Genomic DNA, 23,121 nt, shown 5'->3' with positions numbered 1-23,121 from the left:
CCCGCCCCACGCCAGCACCCTGCACAGGGGCACCCCACAGCCCCGGCTGGCAGCGCTGCGCCCCGTCCCCCACGTCCCGCCCGGGAAGCCAACGCCTCGCTCAGGGCGTGAGCAGGAGGATGGGCAGGTATGGACGCCTTCGACACTTGAGAGCGGCACCAGGACTGCGGGGAGGCAGCGACAGCCCATCAAACCAGGCGCAGAGCTCTGCTGCCGCAAGTGTTCCTTCTTTGAAAAGAAAAAAACCAACCCACTTCTGCCTTGTATTGTCACTGTTAACAGGAATCGGAAATTCCTGGAGCGTTTCTAACAGAAATATGTTTCTTGCAAGAGTCAGGTCAGCACAGATTTTTCTTTTAACATTTTTGCGTTTGCTTCACAGCAAAGTGATGGAGGTAAGAGATGAGACAGGGAAAGGGAACGCACAGGCCAGGGACAGATGGAGGGACTAGAAACAGAGCTACACGTTTGCCTTTAGATGAATAAGCATAAACACCGGGGGACGGCGAGCTGCGGTACCAACAGCGTGTGCAAGGAGCAGCGTACGTAGTAACTCCAGACAGAGCGCTCCTGAGGCAACTGAACGCACTAGCAAGGTGTCAGCCCATGCTGCCAGAAAGCTCTTCCCTCAAGCAACTTCATTACTGTGTACACTGTGTGCGCTGCCCAAAGAGACTTCCCATGGCTGCAGAGGTGGGGACGGGAGTGTGACAGCCAGCTCGAGTGACACTGGAGCACAGGGGCTGCCAGCTCAGGGCCTGAGCGTAATGTGACGAGCCTGCCTGCTAATTCCGCCTGACAGAGCCAGCGATGCAGCGTCTGTGCTGGAGGACTCTGCCCAGCCATCTGGGGACGGAGCCTTGCGCTGCGCTCGGCGATTAGAACTGGGCTGTCACCGTGGCTGTCGGAAACGTGACGGCTGTGCAAGGGGAAGGGGTTCAACGGCTACACCAGGCCTTGCCGGGCACAAAAATAAGTACAGCAAAGGGTTCGGCAGAGGACTTCACTCAGCGAGATGAGGCTGTGTGGCCTCGTGGTCCAGCCCCAGGACTGGCCCCAGTCCGGCAGTGCAAAGCAACCAGGGCTACCCAGGTCCGAGCCAGAGCAAGCTCCAGCACCCCAGCACAGCTCCCTGCCCAGTTCGTGTATGGCAGCAACTCACAGAGCTAAGATCAACTCTTCAGCCAAGAAAATCCCCCACATGGTATTCCAGAGCCGAACTCTGGGGCATTATTTATGTCTGGAACTTGGTCTATCACCAGGTAAAACCCCATGAGAGGAACAAACCTGGTCATCTGAGAGTATTCTGTTAAGGCAGGATTTTTTATCTGCTACGGTGGCAAGAATCTGCCCTGGAATATGGAAAACAGCAAGTGCCCACGCCCCTCCTTACCACGTGCCGCACGGTTACACTCAAGTTTATCAACAATGAGTATTTAAACCTGAAAGCGTTGACATTTTGTGGCAGGAGCAGCAAGAAATGTGCTGGGAGCACAGACTGGCCCAGGGATCTCGTCCCACAACAGCAGAAATCTTGAGGCAGAAGGCAAACCCTGGGTCAGGACGGCCAAGGGGAGCAGGCGCCCAGCACAGGCTGAGCCCCTGCCTGGGTTTAATCTCTTCTCCGCTGACGCCTGCCCTGAAGCGGCTGGAAGCACATCACGCAGGGGAGCCGATGTGAGTCTGTGGCGACGGCTCGACCCCAGTGCGGGCACCGGCCTGTTCTCGGCCGCCTCCTGCCCAGCGCAGGAACCCCCAGCGCCCCGGGGCCCATCCCCGCGGCTGGCAGACACCCGCGTTACAGGACAAGAAAGGGTGGTCTGGGGAAGACCCCCCGGACCCCTCCGAGCCCGGGGGGAGAATGCAGGAGAGGCTCAGGGTGGCAGCGACCAGTGAGAGTGAGAAGAAAGTGCCCAACAAATGGGGCAATGTGACAGTGGCTGAAACTTGTCTTTTTTTTCCAAGCAGGCAGAGTCCCAGTCAGCATCTGCATAAAGCCCCCGGCTCCCACCAGCACTGCTATGGCAATCCCCACCAGCACAGAGACCTCCCCAGCGCATCCCTTCTTCAATTACAGAGCCAACCTGCAGGGCAGGCTCTGGGATTATACACACCCATTATTAAAGGGTAATTCAGTGTAACAAACCGCATCAAGTACATAGAAAGGCTGTCAAACAAAATAAACCACTAATAAATTAAATTACTTTATGTTTTCAGGGAGGGGGGGGAATGCCAGTCATTTTTCATTTAAAACAAAGTATGTCTTAATTTTTCCTCCTGCCTCCAGCAGGCACCCCCTGCAAAAGAGCCAGTCCCACTCACTCAAAGCGCAGACTCGATTCCTCTCTCCTTGCCTGGTGGAGGCTTCCCCTTCCCTGGGTTAATGAGGCACTCATCCCCCCCTGGACTGTAAAATTCATTTTCTGAGTGGCTGGGGGGTGGAGGGAGCTGGCGTGCCCTGGCCCCTTCTCCCCACGGGTGCTCCATGGCCTCTAGCCGCCTCCCCGAGCGCGGGACCACGGCGCAGGGAACGCAATGTCAGGAATTGCTGTCGCTTCGCTGCTCTGCCCCCTGTTCCCACCAGGTTTCCCCCTTTCCTTGTCCATCGTATCGACTGTCACCAAATGTTCCCTGCTCCTACGGGGAAAAGCTTCACCTGGCAGAGCTTCTCCTCACCATTTACAGCGCTGTGGTGGAGGCAGCCTGAGGAGATGCAGAGGTTCAGCATTTCTGCCCAGAGGTTTTCAAGACACAAGTCAATACACAGGGAAAAAAGATGAAGGCCTCACACCACCCCCCGAGCCCGAGGTGTGCCGGGTTTGAGCTGCCACTGCCAGGGTCGGACGGGGGACAGGACGCCCCCAGCACAGCCCCGCAGTGGGATGGGCCACAACCACCACACAAGGGAGAGCGCTGCCGGGGACCCGCACGGGATGCGCCGGGGGCCAAAATCTCCTAAAGGGAGGAATAGGACAGGGCTGGCTCACGAGGAGAAAGCCCAGGCCCCGGCGAGCCGGCAGGATTCGGCCAAGCATGGTTAGTCACAGCTGGAACCCGGACTAACCTGACCCTGGGTTTGTAAGAAGGAAAATGTAACGGAGCTCCTGGCACAGGGGAGAGCAGGGCCAGCTGCTCGGGGGCAACGCGGCAGGGCTCTGCGCCCGCTCCAGCGCCCAGCTCCCCCGGGTGCTCCCCGACACGCAGGTCTCACCTACACGAGTCACATTCTGCAACTGGCCAACGCTGCCTGCAGGTAATAGTTTGCAGACAAAATGTGCATCCAACACTGTTTTCATGGCAGGCTGACAATTTCCTGTCAGGATTTTGTCTGATCGGATCGTTCCTGCGAAGTGTGGACGGCACAGTCCTGCGGGAGGATAAACCTGCTCTCACTTCCAGGCCGTGTAGGTGATAGAGCTTCTGGTTTCATCTCCCCTCCACTGATGTGTCCCTCCCTGCCAAGCACCACACCAGCACCGCTCCTGGGGCCTGTTTCTGAGCCTTATTTCACCAGTGTCCTTCTGTCCCCAGCCGGGTGCCCCAGCAGAGACGAGAGCCCTTTGCGGGCAGCAGGGCCCAGCCACAGCGGGGAGGGGGTCACAGGAGTGTCTGCCCCACCAGCACCGAGGCACAGGGATAAAGCCTGACGCCAGTCCCTCTGCGGGGCTGCTGGGGCCCACACAAACGTCCCCAAAGACAGGGCCCGTTCACGGAGGGGTTTGAGTGCCCGGCTGAGCATTGACTGCAAGTGATGCTCCACATACAGCCCAAAGCAGCCCAGATTTCCCATTCTTTGTATATTTTTATAGCACAATAGGATTTTTTTTGTTTGTAACTGAGAATTTGTCCTAGTTCAGTTATTACACTCCCTGATTACTTTCACCATCTGTACCTAAATTCTGAAATAAATCTGCAGAAACCTCAAAAAACAAACAGAACATTTTTCTTATCTGAAGTTAAAAATCCTGAAGTCTTTGTGCCAATCTCATTAGAACTGAGGAAGTAATTGTTTGAAAAAATATTTTTTAACTTATTTCTCCCACTGAAAAAGAGCTGGTGTCAGTGAAATCCCACAGGGCCGTTTACAATTTTCCTCCTTTTCCTGGGGGAAGTGTGTGGAAGCACAGTCATGTTACCAAACACTCAGAGCAATCCAAACCCGGCTGGTAATTCTGCCCAGCGCATTGTTTTTACAGTATGTCTAGACACAGATACCAGCAGTGTAATTGCTGTGGAAAAAGAGAAAAAAAATCTGAAAGGTCAACTCTGGTCATCAGCATTTCAAGGCAAGTTCACAAATACTGAAAGGATAAATAATGAGTTTTCATCAGAAAAGAAAGAATTCAGCTCATGACCTGGGAAAAACAAAAAAATGAGAAAAGCAGTGGCAAAACAGGCTCCTCCATTTTTTTTCATGTTCTACAGAATGAAGCAAGCCGAGGTGCACCCAGGGCACACGGGCAGGCCGGGTGCTGCCGTGGGCTTGGCGGAGGGAGATTCCCTGGAGAACCACTACAACTGGCACGGTGACTTCAGAGCCCGAGCCCTGCCGACTGGCCGTGCCTCGCTGGGAGACTGAGCCAAGCCTTGCCCTCTTCACACAAGGTATTGCTTCCAGAGGGACAAAAATGACAGACCCCCCAGCTCTTGCAGCCTGCAGGTCCCCAGCACATCTCAGACCAGCATGGCGTCTTCCTGAGCTGGCACGGCACGGCATGGCATGGACAGCATGGCATGGCATGGCACGGATGGCATGGCACAGCACAGCACGGCATGGCACAGACAGCACAGCACGGGATGGCATGGCACAGCCTGGCACAGCACGGGGCCAGGCCACCAAGGGCAGGCGAGCACACACACATTACACTCCAAGTTGCTTTAGAGCAATGTAAGCAACTAAGGAAAATGGGAAAAACCTTTTTTTTCTTTTCATTTCTGTAGCAACGGTTTGATGACGATCATTTGGAATTGATTAGTTCTGCCATGTGCGTTTTATAGCCAAAAAAAGCCAAATGTTTCACATTACCTTGTCATTTAAATGATAATGCTTTGGAGAAGGATACAACCAAGCCCACCCTTCCCCCAGCTCACTGGGTGCACACAGCCAGTCTCCAGGCTGCTTCCTTATTCACCAACATTCTCAAGTGCTCGAAGCAGGGATCGGCTGCCCAGGGCAGGGAAAGCTGCTCCCAAATGGTACCTGTGCTCCCCTGGGTCTCCCTGGGACAGAGGAAGGGAGGCAGCAGCAGCCCCCCAAGAGCCCCCGGCCAGAGCCCTGCCAGCCGCCAGCCCCGGGGAGCCCCGGCTGCTCCCCCTGTTGCAGACGTAACTCAGGAGCAGGGACGTGGTGGAGTAAGAAACCCCGGACTGGCTTGAGAACGCGCAGAGCCCTGATACGAGACCCTTCCCCAGCAGCAGCCTCGGCCCGGCAGGTCGGGAGGCAGGCGGCCGGCCCCGCGGCGCTCCGAGCTCAGGCGTTACGTGCCGAGGTAGCGCTGGCGGCACAGCCCGCTCCTGCTCCTTCTCCTTAAACGAACAAGGTCAAGATCACCCCTCTCTAGAGCAGAGGGAGGCCCAGGAGCTGCCCCCTGGCCAGTTCCCTCGTTCCGCTCACCAGAGGCACATCAGCGCCCCACTGCACACACAGCACCCGGGTGCCTCCGGGTGTTTCACGGGTGTTTCACCGCAGCCTGACACGAGCTGTGAGGAATCAAAGCAAACACACTCTCGATTCAGAAAGGTTTAAGCCCTGGATATTATTAGTGTGGTTTCCTGTACACAACCCACAGCGTAGGTACGGCCGTACGCTGCGCGGCACTCAAGAGCTCGCGGGGGCCGTTAAGTGAGGCCAAAGGGCTGGAGCTATTGGACTGGGGGTATCCTAACAGCAGAGCTCTTCTAACAACTGCAGGAGCCTTACTTTACAGTCTGAGCGGAGATAAATATGCCTTTTGCACTATGTGGGTTAGAAATTCCTCAGAGAACAATGCTCATCAAGTACATCTAAACCATTACGACGAATAGGTAAGAGATGATTGCAGCAAGGTGGTTTTAAAACCTTTTTGCTTGTCTGTGGTTGAAAATTAAACTGTGGACGGATGCGGCTTTACTCCAAAGTACAAGCATCATAGGACAATTAAATGTCAAAGATACACCAAGCTGCAGCAAAATGGTTACAGCTATGTAAATATCTGTCTGAGCAAAATCATCAAAACGTTCCATCAAAGCGGGGCTGGTGGAAGACTCCTCAATCTTCCGCCCTCAGGGACAGCAGGCGTTGTGCAGGCAGAGACCAATAACCATCTACTGAGCACTTACATCGTGTTTTACCCCTTCCCGCTCCGTGAAGCAGGAGCAGCCGAATTGCAGTCTTATCTCACAGCAGGAGGGCAGACACCCAAGTACCAAACTCCTCCAGCCGCAGGGCGCCAAGCTGCTGCCAGGAATAAATGGAATGAAAGTAAAACCAAGGCTGAAACTTTTGAGGCAGACAGCAGACTCCAGTAAAGAGTGCCCAGTTCTCTGATATTCCAGTGTGACTTTTCACAGGGAAAAAAAAAAAATCCCAGTTCCCTCCTTCCTGAGCAAACTCCATCCACCCCGGCAGGGCAGGGGCACTCCAGGGTGAGCAGGGACAGGGCAGGGGGGTGCCCGGTGGGACTGGCCGGCTGCCCCTGCCCCTGTTCCCAGGACACCCCCGGCACCGCGCTGCCCAGGGCTGGGCCTGGCACTGGCTGCGCCAGCAGCACCTCGGCATCCCTGCCCCTCCTCGGAGACGCCCCGCCGGGCACCAGCGGTGATGGCCGGACGGGCTGGATGGTGTGACTTCAGGCTGAGCACTTCCAGAAACAGCCGGGTTGGTTTTAAGCTCCACTTCCGCCAATTCAAGGGCCAGTATGTGGTCAAACGTCACCAGCTCGTGCCAACAATCAATAGCAAAGATAAGCACAACGATTATTTATTGCCATAACCACACCACCCGTGTGCCTCAGCGCAGGCTCCGGCCGACTGGCAGCTGCTGCCCGTTGGCATGGTGGGAGCAGACGGGGGGCACAGAGGTGGGTCCGGGATGGGAGCCCAACCCGCCAGCTCGGCCCTCCTGCATCCACCTGTGCCACCCCCACGGGCTGGCTCCTCTGCCCACCCAGCGGCACGGGTAAGAGGAGGAGGAAGAGCAGGTACGTGACAGCGGTCTGCCGCCCGGCACACACGGCACCACAGAGCCCACATGAGCTGTGCCGTGGGGAGGGCAGCAGAGCCGGCACCGTGAGCAGGGGAGGACGCGGTGCCACCCAGCCAGGGCCACCCGCCGTGCTCCTCGTGGCCTCCCCTTGCCCATGCAAGGTGGTGCACGTCCCCCCGCGCTCCCCCCGCTGCCCAGCCTGGGTTCTGACCCGGTTGCGGCCACTGCAGGTGAGGCAGATGTCGTGACGCCTACAGAGCTGACAGCTGGGTCAATCCAACAGATAAAAATGCATTTTCAAAAGGTTAAAAAGTTTCATTTCAAAACTCAGTGTTCCCATAATTAAGTATTTTGCTTAAGAGGTTATACTGATTTTTTTGGCAGTTTTGCTACAGTTTGTGTTGGGAAAGAAGAGAAATACGCATCACATTTATCCTGGACTCTTGAGTTAGTTCACCTCCTCCAGAAATTCAATGTTCTTAAAGAACAGACTAGAAATAAAAATAAATCAGCATTCAGAAATTGGTCCTTTGAGAATGCTGACCTTGCATTTGCTGTTTTGGGTGGTTCCAGCAGTGCTGGGGTGCTCAGGTGCCCCCAGGCACAGGACTGACACCGACAGGCGACCGCAGCGGAGCTTGGCACCGGCACCGCGATGGCAGATTTAGGCAAAACAGTGACCTGCGTTTCCTCAGGAAGACCAGGGCCTTTCCAGCGCGTTTACACCAAGGAGGAAGCGCTACCTGGAGTAACAGCCCTTACACCGCCGAGCCCTCAGAGCACCAACAACCCAGCACTGACAAGCAGATGCTGAGCAAGCTCCTCCAACGGGCTCTCTAAGTAACACGTACCAGGCTGGAAATGCTGCCTGAAACATGACAGCAGATACACGGATACATGAAATAAAATGTTTTCTTCCTCAGTAAAGAAAAATGCCTGCCAGCCACCAGGAACAACTCAGCACGAGAGAATTAACTACCTGTCCGGGGTTCTCAATGGCTTCATCTCCAATGGAACTGGAAGCCAGAGAATGAGCCAAGGGTAATCGTAGCAACAATTTTGTATATATAAATATAAACCCACCAAGTGCTCAAAATGCAAATTCTGTCAGGATGTTAATAAATTACAAGCTGCTTTAGTCTGATTAATGTCATGACAAAATTCCTGCACACTTGACACTTCCAGGCCCGTGGGTTAAAGCCGGTACTGTCTCCCTGCTCTAGCACCAGGCGGTGGGGAGCACGGCTTCTCCCCGCTCGCTGCTGGAGCCCACGCGCTCGAGCTCTCCAGCGCTGCTGCACCCGCTGCTGCACCCGCTGCCGGAGCTGCTGGGGCACGAGGTGAGCTCTGATTGAATTACCAGGGCACGTAGCACCTCAGGCCAGAGCAGGCACTTTATATGCAAATTAAAGATCATAAAGAGCTATCCCAGGGCAGCCTGGGAAGAGCAGGTGCAGGCAGCTGCCCAGGCGGCAAAGCGATGCCCAGCAGACGGGCGCTACCATGCCCGAGGGACGCGCTCCCAGGGCGCAGGGGCGGCTGCGTTAATGGGGTCTGGGCATCCCTCCCCCTGCAGGAGATGGGAAATGAAGCCTTAGGTGTTTGCATTTGATTTGGGAGGCTGATTTTAATCTCCTTACGCTGGGAGGAAAACTCATTTAGAGGAAGTACTTATGCTCCTGAAGCAGGAGTTGTGCTTGCAAACACACTAAGAAGGGAGAGCTTGTTCACCGCCACCTCGCCCGTTGGGCACACAGCGCACGGGGGACACAGGGCACGGGGCACACAGGACATGGGGCACGCAGGGCACGGGGCACGCACGGCGGTGCAGGGCGGCACAGGGGTACCTGCCACGAGCCCAAACGCGGCGCCTCGTGACACACCGGCCCAGGACCAGCACCACCCCGGCGGCAGCTCCCACACCCACACACCAGGCAAAGCACTGGCCTCCAAAACAAGGAGCAAGTGCTGCCCTCCATCATCGCCCTACCGCGTCGGCGGGGTGTTACTGGTACCGCGGCACGCAGGCGACACCAGCAGCCATTTTCATCCCAGAGCCTGAAGAGGAAGGCTCCCGGCAGCCTCGGTCTCCCCGCACTCACCCGTAGCATGGTGATCATGGAGGGGTCTCGGAGGCGGCCGTCCTCATCCTTGAGATTGTATCCCTCCGGCCTCTTGTCCCGCTCGCTGACCTTCCATAGCTTCACAGTCTTATCTGGGGACAGGAGAGAGGAGACGTTACAGCCGGCTGCCCCCCAGCCACCGCTGACCGACACACCGAGGCCGGACGGTTTATGACGGTGAGAAATCTGCTGTGTCCCCGCCAGCCGCGCGCGCGAAGGGGCCACAGAGGTACCTCTCACCACAGCACTTTATCCCCCAGCCCCGGTTTTCCTGTTGCTGCCAGACAAGTGCTGGTGCAGTTACGCCCCATGTAAGGAGATGTTGAACAACAGAACAGAACTCCTGGACTAATGGAGAACCAAGAGAGGAAGTGATGCCCCAGGGCTCAGGCCCTGAACGTTGGCGTTTGATCTACCCACTGACGGGGCCGAGTTCTGCCCAGAGGAGGTGACGAGGTGCTGGCACCGGGAGCAGCCGAACCCCAGGTCCTGGTGAGGGGCCAGTGCCACACATGCTGCTCTGCTCCTCCCTGACACGTGCACACGCTTGTGCACACACAGACATGCCCCCCCCCCTGCCCCGCACCTGCACACCCAGCCCAGAGCAGATTGCCACCTAAGATTTTTCCTCCTACAGTTCCCAGCTCATGCAGCAGTCACCTGGGGGACACCGGTTACTTTCCAATAGGAATTTCTAAAGTAATTCAGCTTCTAATAACTGGAAATGTGTTAAATACGAAGGAAGCACCAGCTCTCCTAATTCTGTCCCTGCTAGCTGCTCCCTTTCTCCTCTTTGACCCTCGCTCTGCAAACACCCCTTGGCCATCCCCGCTGACCCCCAGCCCCAGACCAGCCCCTCCGGCAGCAGGGAAGGAGGGACGGGGACACTGGGGGTGACTCCAGCTGGGTGTCACCCCGCAGGTGTCGGGGTGCAGCAGCGCCCGTGCCAGCAGCAGGCACTGGGACCTCTGCACAGCTTTAAAACTCATCAGGCACAGGCTGCCACAAGGTAGATGATACTTTTGGTTCTGGTGGAGTTCCTGCAGAAACCCAGTGTGCAGCAAGCGGGGCAGAGCTCTGGGAGACTCCAGGTCCCGGCAAGGCAGCTGGGGCGGCAGCAGGCGGAGGATCGGAGTGCGCCTGGAGGCACATGGCCCCTGGACGCTCCCCCAGGGGGGTGTAATGGTGCCTAAAACATCAGACGTCACCCTGACCTTCCCCACCAGCGGCTGCGCAGAGCCCAGCACTCACCGCGGGCCAAAGGCAGCTCCACACTGCCCCCATGGCTCCCTGTCCCCTCCTGGCGTCCCACCTGCCCAGAGCCACCGAGCCCCAGGAACGCCTGGCTTTATTCTGAATAATGGTGTTTTCTTTCGAGTCTCCTGGCAGAGACTCTATCAGTAGTTTATCATCACTTCCACCAGGTTTCATATACAACCGTATCATCCATCTTCATTTTCTCCTTTACACAGCAATTCCAACCGAGTGCCATTAATTCTGTTTTTATTAACCCGCTTCATTTCAGAGGGTTTCTATATATACTGTTAGTTTAACAGGAACAACAAAAAGAAACAGCATAACACGGGAGTATTTCTAAAAGAATCATTTTGATAACCTGCTAGCTTATGAAACACCATCCCAAATGGAAAGATAATATCCCTGTTAATCAAAAAACTATTTAAAAACTCAATTAACAGAACATTATGCTCTATAATTAATCTTCATTGCATTTCAATGATTCTTCCCCCAAATGAGTTTAATAAGTCTTTGAATTTTATTACAATGATCAATAGAGTCAATTCTATAATACAAAGTAAGTTGGTTACGGAAGATAATTAGACCCCTCCTTTTCCCCTGAAGTAATTAAGTCACATCCATCTTAAGGTCCCATTCATCCCAAGTAATACTCCTGGATCCTCCTGATATTTATCTGAACATAACATGGAACTGCTGAGCTGAACACAGCTGCAAATTGAAACAAATCTGCTGCAGTTTTTCTTTTTTTAAAAAAAGAGTTCTTAGGATCCAAAAAATAAAAAATTAAAGTTGTCAGCAGGGGAAAAGGCTCCCTCCCTTGCTGTGAGGCTGCTGTGAAATAAGGACAAAACCTCGTGTGCGGGAATCGAGCTCAGCCAGACAGTGCTGGGCCTGATCCTGCTCCCCCGTGACACCTGTGTTACCGATGGGTTTTTAACGTGTATTTTCCCCACAGAAACACACAGAGAAGGCCCCGTCTGGCTGTGGGGCCGTGGGATGGCAGTGCTGGTGTGTGCCAAGCTGGCCCGGGCTGCCCACGGCTGCCGCCACGTACCGTTGGTGGAGAGCAGGAAATAGGCTGCGTTCTGCTGCGGGAGCCATCGTATCTTATTGATCTTCTCCTCTATCTCCAAACTCTTCAGGTAATCGAACTCCGGCTCATGGCTCTGGAAGGTGCTGTAGACATTGTACTCTCCCCTGCGATGGGGCTGGTTTTTGCTCTGCAGGGAAGGGAACAGGGGGAAGTTAAGGCACATGGAGCAAGGGAACATTTTGTGTTGGCTCTCTGGTTCTCTAAGGTTTGTTAAGTGACAGTGAGTGCCTGGCTGCGGTGAGGCAGCACGGGTCTGAGCCCCCGGCACGGCCTCCCGCGGCCCAGCGACCCCACACGCTGCTGTGATCGGCAGGGACAGAGTGGGGACGGAGCAGGACTGGAGCAGGGATGGAGCGGGGATGGAGCAGGATTGGAGCAGGGACAGAGCGGGGATGGAGCCCACCGTGCTGGCATCCCCGTGAGCAGCTGGGACGGAGCAGGGACAGAGCGGGGATGGAGCCCACCATGCTGGCATCCCCGTGAGCAGCTGGGACCGAGCGGCAGTTCATGCCGGGCAGTGAAAGCATCCCCCGAGGAGCAGCCGGCCACACAGCACCAGCAGGGGGGGAGCAGCGTTGGCCCCACAGGTGCACACATACAAAGCAGGAGTAACACAACCAAGAAAAGGACATGATCTGTGCAGGAACTGGCGCCACGTGCCACGGCCCAGCGCTCGGACTTGTGCGGTATCGTGTACCTGCAAATCCCACCCGGTGAACCGCCCAGCACCGGGCTGCGGACGGGGCTGCGTACTGAAAGGAAAACTATCATGGAGGTGAACTTCCCACATGCAAATGAAGTGTTTGGGTTGGTGAAGTGCCGCTTGTCCCCTGGAGCATGGCGCTGCTCCAAAGTGGAAGCTGCACAGAATACACCCGGTGAGATGCTCAGAGGCTTAAAGTTCAGGAAAAGCAGTAGAATAATAAAATGAGAAGTGAAATATTGCTGGAAAGGTTGATGAAGCATCTCTGCATGTAACCTTTAACCGATTGGTTCTCTCCAGCGTATACAGAAACAATTTTGAGGCTGTAACTTTGACAAAAATTTAAAAGAGCCACTGGACTGTGACATTTTTCATGGCCAGGCCTGACTCATCCCTCCCACCATGAGAAAACACCCCCCGGGGCAGACGGCTCCCACCGGGAGCCAGCTAACCGGGACCAACTAACCGGGACCAGCTAACCAGGATGGCTCCAGAAGCAGCGGGAACCTCCTGGGGCCATGCAGCTCCCGTGGGCCAGGCCGGCTCTGGGCACGCCAGCGCAGATGCCCCGGCCCAGCGGCTGAGCACTCGCCCCTCCTGTGGCAGATCCTCACCCGGAGGCTCCAACAGAGGGTTTGTTAAAATGTCCTGGGGCAAAGCATTTCAGAAGGGAAACGTGATTTCCAGACATCCTGGCGGTGTGGGAGGGTTTTTTCGGGTGCTGTTAGCTATGAGATGGACAAGTTACACCCGGCTGCAGAGAGCTGCAGGCAGAGCAAAAGGATGTGGGAAATGCAATGTGGTTTGGAGGCTGTTTTACAACACGTAATCTAGTTCTGCTTATGTTAATGGTTGCTTTTCAGTTTGGAGTCTGCCAGGAGAGGCCTGAGGTTAGGAGTGACACAGAGTGATTAGGAAACAGCAGGAAGCTTCTCCTAAAAGGATCAAATGGGCATTTTGCATTCACTGGCACTCACCTCCTGCTCACGCTGAAATATTACAACACGGCCCCCCTTGTCCCCTGTCGCTAGTAATTCTCCAGTGTGGTTGAATTCTACTGTAGAGATGATGTCAGCTGGAAAGAAGAAGACAAAGACAATTTAAGTCACCGCAGACTGCCTTTCACAGGCCTCTAGGAAGCGCCATTCCCTGTACAGCTACACGCCTTGTCAGCGCTTTGTCCCCTGTGGGATCTCCATAAATCTCCCTTTCTCTATTGTTTATAATAATAATGGCCACAGCATTTTGGAACTTTGCTTGGCACTCCTGCCCCCTTGGTCTGGCCTGCACCCCGGCGGCCAGATTCAGGGGAGTTTCCATCTCCCTGCTGCTCCTGTGCCCAGCGCAGCCTGGGGACCGCTGCGGGCAGCAGGGGTGTGGACCTGGGTGGCTCGGCGTGGCGCAGCACAGCACACCATGACATGGCACAGCACGGCACGGCACGGCATGGCACGGCACGGCACACTCCCTTCACGTCCCGGGGAGCTGCGCCCATCACTTCGGAGGATGCGATTGATTCCCGGGACCTGGGGAGGGCTCGGTGCCACCCCAGCACCTCGGCCAGGCAAGGGGCAGGCTTCACTCCTGCCCGGCTCTTCTGCTCCCCCTCTCCAACGCTCGGGGAGGTGGTTTCCCTGTTTCCCTTCGCCCCTGGCAGATGAAGGCACCTTTGTATTCTTCGGCAGAACTCCCCAGGCAGAGCAGCCTGGGTGACCCCAACAGCTCGGCCACTTTCCACTGGCTGTTGCTGAATCTCCCATCGTCTATCAAGGTAAATGAAAGCGAGGCCTCTCCGCCCTCTGTCACCCCAAAGCCACCACGCTTGCGCCGCTCTCCCTCCCCGCAGACCAGGAGCAAAGCCCCTGAGCAGGGACGGGGTTCACTGCAGTAACGGGGAGAAGCGGGGAAATGCTCAGGGACCTGTAACTTGTAAATGCTTTAATCTGCAGTGTTTACCCTTGAGGCAAAGCAAGCAGGAGAGCTGCTAATGATTGGATTTATTGGGCCTATTTTTAGAAGAATGTCAGAGGTTAATTCCACAGCAATTACTGCCCAACTGGTGCTCACCCACTGCCTGGAGCGCAGCTCCCGCCAGCACGAGGCTGGGGAGGGGGAAGAACGACCCCAGTGCTGGGTGCAAGATTGATTTTGCAATGAACAGCACTTAGCTGTGGTAACAGCAGCTCCCCCCTGCCGCCACGGCTGACAGCATTTGCATTTCTTCCCCCTCTCCTCTCCTCTCCGCAGGCCACCCGCACTAACGGGGCTGCGCTGCCCATGGCTGCGTGCTCGGGGCACCGGAGCTGCCCGGCCGCGGGCACCGGCACCCGCAGAGTGCCGCAGTGACTCCTCCTGCCCCACGGCAGCGGAGAAAACATCAGAACCACATAACCTGAAGTGCCCCTTCTCCCTCCTACGATTTTCATCACTCTCAGACACGTAGTAGAAAGTTACCACACCAGATTAGAAAAGAGAAGGAAGAAAAGGCCGTCAGCCCAAATTCGGAGACTGGAACACTTCTGAGGGTCTCTCTTCCAGGACATCGGCCTGGGAAACCAGTCCTCCGGTGCAGGGAAACCCAGGACACAAGACCATCCCCGATTTGTTCACACTGGCCGCCACTCTCTGTCTTCAAGGGGGCGTCCCACTCTCTGTCCGGATCTTCTGTCCCTGACAGCGTGCAAGGACCCCACCACATCTGCCGAGCTGTGAAAATCCAGATGGCCGCAGGCAGGTGCGTGATGAACTCTGGGCTGCTCCTGTTAATACTGTCCCACCTCTGCAGCATGAAGCATGCTTGCAGTGACACACGAATGCGTTCCGAAGCTCATCTTAATTCATTTACACCACTTGGCTGCTGTGTACAGATTTAGGGAGACGGTTTCACCGCAGATGGAGATGGTGCTGCAGAAGTAAAACCCAAGGGGCCAACGGTAACACCCCGTCCTGCCGAGCAAGAGGAGAGGGGGGAGTGCCAGGGCTGGGCTGGCTGGCACTGAGCTGGAAAGCGCGAGGGCAAAGCACCTTATTCCCTGGCATGGAACCTTCTGCCTCAGACCACCTCCATGGGCAGCAAAGTCTGCCAGGAAGGTTTTAACCATCTGCCACTAAAAGAAAAGGCTGAAGCGTGGTGCAGAGAGGCCGAGCTCTGCTCTTGCTTATGCCGGAGAAGAGCCAGGCCAACTGTGGCGGGGCGGGCTGCAGTGCCAGCACAGACGGCATCTGTCAGGGATTTCAGTCTTTTGGGGTCAAAGTTACAGAATGGATCTTGAACTTCTTCAGGTCACCTGTTCTTCCTCTCCTGGCTGGGTTTTAACTATTTGTTAAATATCCTTCCCACTAAGCAACTTGGAAAACAGGTCATGGAAGGTTTTCAGGGTTTTTTCATCTGTTTTCTCCTAACCAATGTAATCTACACGTAATTCTTGGTTGCTTCTGTTGCTCTTGCAGCTCTTTAAAACCTCTTTGAACAGATCCCCTCTCTGCCAAGAGGTCTCCAGTCCATGAATGCCTCAGATAACTGACAGACAGCCTCTGACTTCTACATCACCGTTCCGCCTCCAACAGGGACTGAGGCGACCCAGCACGTTCCCTGGTGCTCCCAAGAGCTCCCTGTGCTGCGTGCGAGGCGCTTCCCTCCTCCGCGCCGCTCCTGAGCGAAGCCACAATACACAGCGACGTTACTGGGTTTGGCAGAAGGAAAAAGGAGATCAACAGCCTGCTCCCACAGTACAGACACGGTTTTGATGCTGTTGTTAAACAAGCACCTACTACAAAAACAAACCTCTTGTACCCACCCAGCTCTTTACCCTTGGATTTGCTCGACCAGAATGGTGATCCACGAGTCCCTGCATGAGGGAAACCTTTGCGAAGAGGCTGCACTGAAGCTAGAACCTCCAAAATTAAAGGAGCCAAAGCCAGTGAACCAAAACCCAGCTGACAGAGCTCTCCTTCCTACAGTCGCCACACACAGGGAACATGTCTGAAGGGGCAGGACAGGTGTTTTAAACACCCGCTCAAGGTTGGCAAGGAACACCTAGGCAGGGCAAATCCTACCCATGTCGCTGTGAATCTGCCAGACTTGCTACAGCGTTTGAGGGTCCTGCAGAATCAGAAACCAATTTGCCATTTCAAGGAAAGGACATTGGGTCTAACAAATGTAAGAAAAAACCCATCCCTAGAAAGTTAAGCCAGAAGCCGCCTCCCGCCCGCACAGGTAACGGCACCCACCGCTGTAGACAGGTGCCTCAGACAAAATCAAACCCGCTCAAGCACTGAGAAACTTTGTGTTTGGAACCAAAGCTGGCTCGGCAGCTTGAGCAAAGCCCCAGCTCACGCAGAGGCTTTCACTCCTGCACCAGCCGAGGGTCAGGCAGAGAACGTGCGGGTGCAGAAGCTGCAGCAGCAGCCGAGGAGCCTCAGCGGCCGCAGCCAGGCAGCGTTAACCTGCACCTCGCACTAAGTGGCACTTTTCCCTTTGAAAATGTATGTTTTGCACTATTTAATTTTCTCCATCCCAGCTGCTGGTTTTAGGTCATTCACTTTTCAATGAATTAAAAATAACTTTCTGTGATGCAGTGAGACATTTTTCAGGCAGCACCGGCTCCCTAATGCACCACCTTGTCAGCAGAGGTACCGCCAGAGCGCCGGGTCCAGGCACCACCGGGACCCCCGGGCTCCGCGGGGAAGGGGGATGCTCATGCCCACCGTCAGGATTTCAAAGGATAATAACAGAGCCTGGCTAACAACACACTTCCATACCTTAAAAACCCCCTAACAATTAAAAAACCCCTCTCTGAGCAGAAGTATTGAACCCGAAGCAAAACCCAGAGCGTCACCCCCAGGACCCGCGGGCTGGGCGCTGGCTCTGGGCAGGACCAACGGTCTCGCCTTGCACCAGAGAACATTCCCAGGGTAAGATGGAGGAGTCTTGAAGAGGCGACAATTCAGGGGCACAGAGCAGCCTCAGAACCTTCCCACAATGACCTTCCAGGAACTTGGGTCCCTCCAGCACAGGCTGGTCAGTCATGGGCTGCTGCTGGCTCATCCCCCCACCCCTGCTCTCAAGACACACGACAGGGTGAATATTAATTAAAATGCACATGTATTCACATTGAAATGATCAATAATTTATGCCCATTTCTCCTAAGGTTCCTATAGCAGTTTTGTGACAACAGAAAGGAAAAAAGCTTCTCTCTTTTTTTTTGCTTTTTCATTTCCTTCATCACCTCCTACACGCTCAGTGCCCCGAATGTGGGAATTTAAAGAAAACAGTTTCCATGGAGACCCTCCCCTCTGCCAGCACCCGCCCGTCCTCCCTTCCCTCAGCATCAGTGCTCCTTCACGCTTTCATGCTAAAAATATCGAAGACGGGATTTGATTTCCGCCGTAGCGATACAGTTTTATCAGAAAAATAGGAAATTTATAACACACACACACACGCCCCCCTCCCCCTCTCCCAGTGTGGAGGGAAGGCGTGCTCTCCACGAGGCAGGGGAAAATGAGCCCGTTATTAAAAAGAAAGACGACAAAACCAGGGGAGCTGCACTCGGTGCTGGGACCTGCATCCCTGGAGCAGCCTGACCCAGAGGGGGGAGCTGCCCACGCTGCTGCCCCTCTGCTCTTGCCCACCACTGCAGGGGCCTGGGTGCCCCATCCCCACTCCTGCAGCATCCCAGGCACCTCATTCCACTCCTGAAGCGCCCCAGGCACCTCATCTCTGCTCCCAGCACATCCCACCTGCCCCACATCATCATCAGCTCCATGCAGATGGTCCCTGATACCGCCTGTCCCAGCGGGTGTCCCCAGCCCTCTGCCAGGCCTGGCAGAGGGTGACACCCCCGGTGCAGCCTGCGCGGGGGTCAGGGTGCAGCAGGGCGGCCCGAGGCCTGGCTCGGTCCCAGGGCCCTGCCCGTGGCTGCGTGTCCCCACGGCACGTCAGCCAGCACGACTAGCGCTGGGCAGTGGCTCATGCCCAGCACAGACCGGGACAGCCCAGGCACCCCCTGACCAGCACCGTTTTCCAGGGCCTGCCTTGCACAGAAGTGATGGGTTTTTGCCTTTTCTTCCAAAGTTGAGCACTTTCCAGCAGGGCAGAGCAGTTTCACCACCGCACGCTGCCGCATGGCACTGCGACAGCCCAACAGGCTAGCAGGGCCCTGCAGGAGAGCTCGGCGCGGCTTCCAGTACAGAGCAGCAGGTGCCGCGGGCGGGCAGGCGGGGGCACGGCCCCGCGCTGCCTGCGGGACCGAGCTGCTGCCCAGGCAGGGACGTCGGCAGAGGCGCGTTTCGAGGGTTTGCAGCGTGTCAGCTCGGAGCGGGGGATGCCAGAGTCACCGCACGACAGCGTCCTGCCCACCTGCCTCTGCGCCCGCGCCTGCCGCACCCTCCTGCGCACCACCTCCTCCAGACGCAGGGCAGGACCACGGCAGACACACAAATATTTCTGCAAAGCAGGAGGAGCATCACTGTAACCACTGCTGTGATAAACTGGCTACAGTGGGAAGATCACAAACAGTAAACTTTGTGTCTGGGGTCCACAAATGAGTCAGGCATACAGCTGCAAAATTGGCAATTTCCAACGCAACAAGACATCTCCTCGTTGCTATGCATGCTTTCACCCTAAAGCTCCTCTGTTCCTATAAACACCTCGTACAGCTCACTCGCCCCAGGCAGCGGTATCGAGGAGCAGGCTTGTTCTTCAGGTCCTGGTGCTCCGTCACTGTTGCTCAGCCCCTCATGCATAAAACGACCCGATTTTCACTCCCCCAAAACAAGTGACGCGTAGGTGTTCTTGCTGCTGCTTTGTAGGACTGACACCAAGCTGGCAGAGCCTGCTGAAGTCAAGAGGATCCATCTATTTACAGTCATGGAAGATCCATGAGAAGAGCATCACGTAGCAATAATCAGGAGAGAAAACGGCAGAAAATAAATCTGCAACGTTTTCAATGCTTTTTAGGATTGTTATTGCTCCTGACAAAATGTTGTCAAAAATACGACAAAACTCTCAAATTTTGTCCAGCTCCAGTTCCAAGGAACTGGCCGCTGCCTCCCTGCTCCTTGGAAGGGGTGACAGCCCTGGTCTGTCCCTCAGGGACACTTAGGGGCGACCCAGAAGGGATTTACCCCTAAACCAGCCCTGGCAATCTGTCTCCTTCCAGCTGAGCCAAGCTTTGCTCTCCTTTCTCTCTTCACTTTTTTATGTACCTACTGAAAACGCGATCCCAGCCCTTCCGTGGGGTGACAAGATCAGCTTTTCTTGGGACAGGCCCTGTCACAGCACGGCCGAGAGTCCCTCAGCCCGACACCTGGGACAGAGCCGGGGGAGTGCTTCAGCCCCCAGTTCTGCTCCGCACCTCAGCCCCGGTGCCCCCAGGACCTGCACATTTTCTGTAACTGAGGGCAACCCGCAAGCACTGGGCGTCCGGGGAGGAAGCGCAGGAGGGACCCGATCCTCCATCCTCGTTGTTCATTCCTGCATCTCCTTCCCCTCAGGCTGCTTTCCCAGCATGACGGGTCTGGTCTGGGGTGGGGAGAGTGGGCAGGTCTGTCACCCCACGCCCACACCCCAGCCCTGGGGCGGTGCAGATGACACCATCGGGCCAATTCCTTCCCTAATCCCCCAAGGGTGGAGCTCTGCCTTCCTCAGGCAGGTCCTGACCTCTTCCCTGCACCCGACTGTCCCCATCTCGCTGGCGCGCTGGGCCCTGCCAGCCGGCACATGGCCCCGTGACCGCAGCTCAGCTCCGGATGCCCTGTTCTTTTTGTTATTTGTATAAATCACTCGGCGGATGGCACCGCACACAAAGCCTCCAGCTCTGCAGATGATAATAAATTGGGAAGCACCATAAATAACAGCAAACCAGGCTGCCAAATGAAGAAGGATTTAGATCATTCAAATCGCAGGCTATGAGTTGTCAAATCCAGTTTAATGCTGATAAGTGTGGGATAATAACTCACTGCAAGCACATCTCTCCTCCCCACCACGTCAGTCCCTCAAACAGAGCCAGGGCAGAGGGGGATTTGCTGAGCGGCCAGGGATGCTGCCCCTGACCAGGAACGTGGTGGAGCTGTGGCACCATCCCCCTGCCCAGCTGCTGCTCAGCCACAGTGGAGAGAGCACCTGGGACCGACGGGTGATGTTAACTGCAAAACAAATCTACAGCTGAAACCATTCAGGTGGATGAAGAAAGCACGAGGAGGTCATGAAAAATTAAACAGCTTAGGGAGGGAAATGAAGGACACAGCCATGTCTGGTAATGGGAGAGCCAGACCATAAGCCCACCCGTGGATCCTCTGCGGGGGTCTCTGTGCAGGCAAAGCACCATCTCTTGCAACTCACCACCCCGAGCTCAGAGAGGGGTTTCAAGGACGACACAAACCTTCAAGTTGCCACTGAATAATGCAGCACAACCCTCAGCCTCCCGAGGACTCCTGGCTCCAAACCTCAGCGACAGCCTGTGGGTCTTATCTTGCTCAGGAAATTGTGAGACTCTTTGCATTTCACTGTTTAAGAGATCCCTTTGGTTTCCCTTTCTGTCTGCCTCTTAAAAAAAAAACAAAGAGAGGGGGGTTTTTTAATAACTCTGAAACTCACACGCTGTCAGCGATGAAGAATCCACACTGCATGTCAGAGCTTTAAATGCAGACTTGCGGAGTTTTGATGGAGAGTTGTGAAAATACCAGTGTGAGGGCTTGAACACTGCAAGGTGTTTTAAAAGGAACGATGACCTGCTCTCACCTTTGTAAGTTCAGATTTACAAAAGAAAACACCCAAACCAAGGAACCAACCCAGTCCCAAATGCAAACCGGCCAACCATGCAGACTGCTGTGGGTGCTGACTGGCCGACAAACGGAGGGTGCTCCTGGGGCCAGTCCCTCCAGATCTACAACTGAGGGCTTGTCCTGGCCACTTCAGGGACTCGGAAGCTTTCCCGGGTCACCTCTTGGGTGATGCCAGAGCATCCTGGAAACACTTCCCAGGACATGAAGCAGACCAGAAGCTCCACGAGCAGCACTGCCAGTGCCGGCTGAGGAGTGAGACCCAGCCCCAAGCCCCAGCACGGCCCACGGCAGAGCCAGGCCCCCTTGTCACCACCCCAGCAGGCAGAGCAAAAAACTCACCCAAAGACCTGAATGCAGCTTTCTTCCCTGCCCGTGAAAAAGGGCTAGTGAGGATCCAAAACCAGGAGAACTCCAAGGCCCCTCAGCTACAGAAAAGACAGGCTGAAAGGAAAAGCCTGGGCAAGGCTGTGGAGGGGACAGGGAAGTGGCACCCGAGCCCCACCAGAGAGGCAGGGTGACGCAGGGCTGAGCCCAGGCCATCGATCCTCCCCCAAACTGTGTGGCCCATGGCGGGGGGCAGCGGGGCGGGAAGGGAAGAGGACAGCAGAGGTTAAGCTGGGATCTAATGGCATGCAAAATCACGTGATTGATGGGCATTGATTTTTCCCTGCTGAGGTGAATGATAGCCTGGCAAATAGAAATCAATTCCACTGCATTAAGCCCAGTAAGGATCTGGTATCATCAGCAAAACGCCCTGAAACACCGTTGCTGGCTGCCGCCGCACAGCGCAGCACCTGCGCCCGGCCGAGCCCCCTGTCCCGCCTGGGCCAGGGCTGCGGCAGCGAGGGACAGGCTCTGCGGAGAAACACCACCCCTGAGCACGGAGAAAAGGCCTGGGAATGCCCGGGGCAGTTCCTCTGCCCCATCGCGAGTGCCGTTCCCTGCAGGGATCGGGCTGGAGCCACAGCTTGAGCCAGACCTCCCGGCAGCTTCGGGGAGGGCTGGACACACGCTGGGCTCTGCCGTTTGCGTACGGCTCCTCGCCGCGACAACGCGATGCTGCAGAGCTAGCAGCAGCTGCTACTCTTCCCCAAAATGGAATAACTCTCCTAGATTTAAGTGCTAAAAATACTGGCACATTCAAAATTTCTTTGCCCTTGTTACAGCAAAGAGTAATTTAGTGCTACCGACCTAGACGAAAGAAACTTCCATCTGGCAGCTCCCCCAGTGCATCTCTACAGCTTCCCCCACCACAGTGCCTGTTTCAGAGTGCCTACATGAAAGAATGTGAATTTACATCTCTCCCACCATCCTCACAAGGTTTGATTCACTGTAACTGCTAGAAATGAGGGTTCAGGAGGAAATAATGTGGAAGTGTTTAGCAGGAAGGCACAGGGAGAGCAGCGGCTCTTGCGGGCCCGGGTGCCCGGGGCAGTGCCGTCCCCAGCATGTGGCAGCCGCGATCGAAGGCTCCTCCGGAGCGGAACGCCCTCAGCAGAGACCATGCAGTTCCTCATGGGCCGGTTCACTAACAGAGGCAGAATAATACAATAGAAAAGAAAGCCAACAGCAGCTTCAGGCAGAACCATAAGTTAGCATGGCCCCGGGCAGAGATACTTCTTTCTCACTCCAACACGTCTTGCCTTCAGAGGGCCCCGCTGCAGCTGACCATAACAAACATGCCCGGCAAACCACGGGGCAGGAGCCCCCCGCTCAGGGGAGCTCCAGGACCTCTCCCAGCACAGCGCAGAAATGCGCTCGCTCTCATGGAGCTCGTGTAGGGCTCCAGGCCCTCCTGTCCGGCCACGCAGCCCGGCCACGGCACCATCTGCCCTGCAGGGCCGGGCGAGCAAGGAACAGGGTGAAGAGGAAGAGAGGGGGTGAAATGGAGAGATGCCGGGGGCTCGGTCTGTGTGACAGGCCGGGCCAAACCTCCTACCCCAGCTGGGGTACTCACATGCCACAGGGGTGGGAAAAA

The 23,121-nt window shown here is 55.7% G+C and overlaps 1 protein-coding gene and 1 long non-coding RNA gene across 3 annotated transcripts in view; one reads left to right on the top strand and one right to left on the bottom strand.

The window, feature by feature from the left end:
- The window catches only part of LOC113485289, a 12,649-nt gene extending 9,123 nt beyond the window's left edge, over nucleotides 1–3,526 (top strand). The window contains exon 3 of the long non-coding RNA XR_003399392.1: nucleotides 3,515–3,526. This is a non-coding gene — a long non-coding RNA (uncharacterized LOC113485289). The remainder of the gene's footprint in view (nucleotides 1–3,514) is intronic.
- The window catches only part of PPP2R2B (protein phosphatase 2 regulatory subunit Bbeta), a 95,895-nt gene that overhangs the window by 12,530 nt on the left and 60,244 nt on the right, over nucleotides 1–23,121 (bottom strand). For both annotated transcript variants that reach the window (XM_026858358.1, XM_026858359.1), the window contains 3 exons: nucleotides 13,337–13,434; nucleotides 11,618–11,783; nucleotides 9,286–9,398 (listed from right to left, as the gene is read on the bottom strand). In XM_026858358.1, coding sequence (XP_026714159.1) covers nucleotides 9,286–9,398; nucleotides 11,618–11,783; nucleotides 13,337–13,434 — 377 coding nt within the window. The remainder of the gene's footprint in view (nucleotides 1–9,285; nucleotides 9,399–11,617; nucleotides 11,784–13,336; nucleotides 13,435–23,121) is intronic.

Source organism: Athene cunicularia, assembly GCF_003259725.1.
Source record: "Athene cunicularia isolate RWA chromosome 13 unlocalized genomic scaffold, athCun1 chr13_part1, whole genome shotgun sequence".
NCBI classification, from domain to species: Eukaryota; Metazoa; Chordata; class Aves; order Strigiformes; family Strigidae; genus Athene; species Athene cunicularia.
Note: the sequence above shows the minus strand (reverse complement) of the source record. Positions and strands in the feature narration are given on the sequence as shown.